The sequence below is a fragment of the Parasteatoda tepidariorum genome, chromosome 9 (genome assembly GCF_043381705.1).
Source record: "Parasteatoda tepidariorum isolate YZ-2023 chromosome 9, CAS_Ptep_4.0, whole genome shotgun sequence".
Taxonomy (NCBI): domain Eukaryota; kingdom Metazoa; phylum Arthropoda; class Arachnida; order Araneae; family Theridiidae; genus Parasteatoda; species Parasteatoda tepidariorum.
This window is the reverse complement of record NC_092212.1, coordinates 20644728-20650309: the sequence shown is the minus strand read 5'-3', so window position 1 is coordinate 20650309 and position 5582 is coordinate 20644728. Positions and strand designations below refer to the sequence as shown.

General features: G+C 28.4%; 1 protein-coding gene across 1 annotated transcript; it reads left to right on the top strand.

The window, feature by feature from the left end:
* Positions 1–2056: 2056 nt before the first annotated feature.
* On the top strand, positions 2057–3265 carry LOC107445234 (glutamate receptor ionotropic, kainate glr-3-like). The gene has a single exon (XM_016059582.2). It carries the CDS (start codon positions 2057–2059, stop codon positions 3263–3265), a length of 1209 nt encoding a protein of 402 aa, XP_015915068.2.
* Positions 3266–5582: the final 2317 nt, after the last annotated feature.

The following is a 5582-nucleotide window of genomic DNA, read 5'->3' as shown; positions in this document are numbered from 1 at the left end:
TTCATAATATATATCTCCTGTTAAAACAATGAATATAAATAGTTTTGAATTGTAATTAAAGTTAACAATCTTGCAAGTTCAATATTTACTTTTCCACCATAAAAACCTTGTTTTTTAATTTTCTACTAAACAATCTAGTGTTTCGCAATTTTGTAACTACATAGGTAAGTGTAACGCAGTAACAGGAAATTTTTGAGTGTTAAAGAACAAAAATATTCTATTTGTCTACTCAAGACCCATGTCCACACTCGATCCTTCTCTCTTTCATTGTTAAAAACGAATAAAATTTCTTTTCCAGTTGGCAACGAAGAACTGAAGATTGAAATATTAAGTGAGCGATCTGTCATAAGTATGAAATTTAAAACAATATCTAATAAACGGAAACTTAAACAAATTAAAAGCATACACAAAAGAAAAAACCAATAACTAATTTAAGTATAAATTATTTTTTATATAAACATGCTTTTACAATTACCATAAATGAGGCTTTATACAACTTCATTCTGGGATGAGATCCTTTAATTCATTATTTAATTTAGTTATATATACTTTCTGATAATGACTCATAAATTTATAATTGTGTGCGCAAATTTTCAGAAAAGCCCAATTTTGTGCTAATTATGACATGGCTTAGCTTAAATTCTAATCAAACTAAAATCAATGTTTTTGTTTCAATGCTCTTTTTCTTCATTTTCGTTTTTTATTATTTGGTTTTATAAATTTTTACGAAATAAATGTTAGTACTTATCCGTTTTTAAAACCGTAAAATTAAATAAATAAATAAATAAATAAATAAATGAAAAAATAAAAAAAACTGCAAAAAAATAGTTAAAGTCAATGTTGCTTAATTAGTTATTGTAACAGGTTCTATTGGTTCCTTGTATATTAATATAGGTACTGTGGTTGTAGGATTGTTTTTACCGTCCTCAGAAACGGAATATATTTTTATTGTATATGATAATAAATTACGGTTTATACTACATTATATTTTTAGAACTTTCCTGTAAAAAGAACTGTTACGAAGATAAACTAGAATATGCAAGTAAAGCAATGAGCGAGCAAAGCGAGTTTGAATTGCGAAGCAATCCAAGAACAAAACAGTTTCAGGGTGGGCAAAAAAAAGTAGTAGAATCTGCTTTTTTTTTAAATCTGACTTAGTTAAAATGAATGTATTAGATATCGATATCTTGGATGTTATTTTTGCACAAATTGTAACTGTTACAAAACAAATTTGAATTAAAATATAATAATAATAATACAATATATATCTTCTATTTTCATAATTTTTTTGTCGTAGAGTTACTTACAATCAAAACACCTTTTGTTAAACAAAAAATATTGATTCTTTTGTAATCATGCTTAGAGTGGAGCTTTACAATTATGTCAGCAACAAAGAAAATGTAACTTTCTGATTTCAAAAGCTGAACAGTAAACAAGAAAATAGCATGACAGCTATTTACCTTTTATTTAGGGGAACTTAAATAACTTTGATTTTTGTTTACAAAAAGTCTTTTAGATTAAGTGCGTGAGTGTAAGACAAGTGTTTACTACTTGAATCGTATTAGTACAAGAAAATGAGCATTTTTTAAAACAAAAAATCCCACTTAATATGATTAAAATTGTAACAATATTTTTTTTGCCCTTAGCAAATGGAATAAATAATAATCTTATCCAGTTAATAATCTTAATCACACAATTTAGGAAAATATATTACTTATCACTCGAATTTTTTCCTAATGTATTAGTCAACGAAACGCTTTAGAAACATAAAAATAAGCACTACATTTAATTACATGTTTAAATGCTTTTTTGCACCCTTAAAGTACTTTTTGACCTAAAACGGAAATGGAACGCATTGCATAAACTCGAAAGATTTGCAAACGTCTTTGTTAAAAACTTTCGATTCCGGTAAAAAATTTTGAAATATATTTCGAAATGAGCTCTTGTTAAAAGATTCAAAGCTTTTATTTTCGAATCGTATTTTCATAACAGGAACAGTGAATCTAGATAATTATTTACAATAGAACTATAAAATATCAAATAAAGAAAATTGAAGATGTCTGTACCGAGAACTTTCAGATTTGCTGTCGTGCCCAAATTCAGCATTTTCGAAGTCAAAAGGGATGAAGATGGTAACTTTATACACATAGACGGTTACGAAAACAAAGTTTTGATTCTCCTATCTAAAGCCTTAAACTACAAATTTCGTATAGTAATGCCACGGGACGAGCAATGGGGTGCTCCACTAGGAAATGGAAGCTGGTCCGGAGCTGTTGGCATGTTACAAAGAGATGAAGCTGATTTAGCAATGAGCCGGATAACAATCACATATGAAAGAGCTGAAGTCGCATGGGCCTCATTTCCCTACCATTTTCAAAACATAATATTTGCTACCAAATTACCCACAGTTCACGCTACGAAAATGGCCTACCTACATCCATTTACAACAAGTTTGTGGTTTATAGTTTTGGCGTTTTTCATTTTAATGCCAGTTGTGTTACGCTTGCTGCTTAAAAGACGCATTTCTTGGCAAGTCCATGCATTCAATTCTGTGAAATTGCTTCTGCATCAGTACGCTCAGTATAAACGAGTCTTTGCCTCTACGGATAGGTTCCTTTTGCTGACGTTTTATGTTGGCGTGTTTTTGCTTTCAATGGGGTACAATTCAGTAATTTTATCAGTTCTTGCCGTACCTCCCAAGTTGTACGGTATTGAAACAATATCTCAATTAGCAGAAACAGTTAAAAAGGGAGAGATTAAGACCACGATGCCGAGGGGTTCGTTTGTTTTGCAATACTTACTTGATAGTAAAATAAGTTCTGCTCGATACTTAGGAGAGATGAGTCGTGATAATGATTGGGAGATAGAACCTTCAGACGCAAAAATAAAAAAGGCCATGATGGAAGATGGTTATGCTTTTATAACAACTGATTTTTATGTAAAAACTAGATGGCCCACCAAACTTCTGTTTTCTAAAGAGAACTTTGGTTTTAATTACGTTGCCATATTCGCAAAGAAAGATTTCTGTTGCAAAAGTGAAATTGACATGTTTGTTCAACGATTGTTAGCTGCTGGACTGTATGAAAAAATTGTGTCTGACTTTTCCTTTCGGTTAAGACTTAAATCACCTCTGATGCAGGAAGATGAAGTTAATTTAACACTGACGATGTGGGAATTGTCAGAAGCTTTTAGTATATTGATTTTCGGACTTTCATTATCGGTCATAGTGTGGATTTTCGAATGGCTTTACATGACACTGAAGTAATGTATTACTGTAAATTGTCAGAAAATAATTGATGATTTCTATTTTCTCAAAAATGATGTGGATTTAATTATCCTGCCACATTTACAAATAAATATTATTGTTGTAAAACTGAAATGTTCAACGATTATTGGAATGACTGTTGGATTATATGAAAAAATTTTGTCTGACTTTTCTTTTCAGTTATGGTTTAAATCACCTCCGATGCAAGGAGATGAAGTTAATTTAGCATTGACAATGTGAGAATTATCAGAATCTTTTCATATATTCATATCTGGACTTTCATTATCTATCATAGAGTGTATTTTTGAATGATTTTACAGAGAAAAAAACTAATTTTTAGAAAATAATTTTTGATGGCTAGTTAGAGTCCTTATGAATGATCTCAAGTTTCAAACGTAAAATTTGGATTACAAATATATTATTTGATTAATTATAATTATTTATATCATCAATTAATGATTAATTATATCATTAACTAATGATTAATTATATCATTAATTAATGATTAATTATATCATTAATTATATCATTAATTAATGATTAATTATAATTTTTTTAAGATTCATAAATTAGAATCAATTTAACAAAAATTTAAAATTGAATGCGTGAAATATACTCATCATTTTTCTTTAGAAATTGATTAGAATTCTTTAGAGATTAATAGAAAATAAATCGAAAGAAATAATTAATCTCTTGATAAACGTGCCTTGGTAGTACATATTATTTTATTTCACATTCAAAATTATTATCACAAACTATTTAACACAGTGTATTATAGTTAAGTAAACAAGTTTTAACCTAACTTTTTTTCATTGTGTGCCGTCAAATTTCGAAATCGTTAAAAGTGTGCCGCCACAAAAAGGTTGAGAATCACTGCCTTAGAGCATGGTATAAAAATCATTTATTCGGAGAAATTTGCGTTTCGGTTTTGTATTTTTACTAAATATGTGGTAATAAGAACTATAATTTTGGAAACCAAAATTTCCGATAAGTCATTATTATATGAACGGAAACCGTCACAATAAGAATTGCGTAAATACCGTAAATTGCAAATTTCTGTACAGAAAGAGATTTTTTTTTACCATAATCGTCTTTACAGTAGTCTCAACCAGAATTTCTTTCACCGTGTATTACATTACCGTGTATTCACCGTGTATTTTCAGTAACCTAGTCAAGAATGATATTAAAAATATATATTCACATAGGGTCACAAATAAATATTTAATTATTGAATTACACTCGAAAACACTATCGCAATCTAACGTATCACTACTGAAGAAGGCGCTACTAAAACCATCAAAACCTGTTTTATTTACAGAAGAAATAGAAAGAACTTTGCGAGAAATACCTCAGGTTTTATAATCTGGTTTTTAATATGTTCTCAAAATTTAAGATACTATAGTGATTTAATACATTTCAGTAGCGTTTTTTTCCTGGTTTAATGATCTCTTTTATTGTGTCGAATTCTTTCATTTCATTTTCGAACAGAATATAAAAATTCGATTTCAGGAGAGGTCATTATAGAATATCCTTTAAATAATTACCGAGGCATGCATTCTATAGTGAAGTAACAAATTTATATGTTTGTTTTTATGTGTAAAAAAATCTATCATTAAGCCCATGGAATTGAACTGAAAAATAAAATTTCAAAGGCGGGGGTATATAAACTTTCTTTTCTGAATTTCAAACGTTGTTTTTCTGAGACGTGATTGCTTTTTTGAAGTTTACGAATGAAATGAAGTAAAATCAGTGAAGTGAGACAGAAATTTGGAGAAAGAAGGAAAATAACGGAAAAAGAAAGGTATTTTTCTGTCCAAGACATCCTTATTGAATTTTAACTTGTAGCTTGAGAATATTATTACAAAACTACTTTTAAATATATGGAATGCGCATTTTTCAACATATATGTATTTCGAAGATATAAATTTATTTTCGCATATATTACTCCTGCACACTTGTCTATTACGTTTGTATATATATGCAATAAAAATGCAAGGAAAACAAGTAAACAAAAATATTTTTAAAGAGAAAATAAAAATAACTCCTAAATAATTTTTTTAAAATATCAAACTTTTTTTTAAAATAGAACAAAAAATTAAAAGCTAAAAAAAATAAGTTAAAGTTAGAATCTTGTCGTCAGATCACACTGCTTAATTAAAAAATACATGCTTTCTAATATTGTACTAATATAGCTAAAGGAAAATATATCACGACAAGTTCAATACAGTTACCAAACAATATCAGTATAGTTCTATGTGCTTGCAGCTTGTGAGTAGTCTTATTAGAAAAAGGAATATATATATATATATATATATAT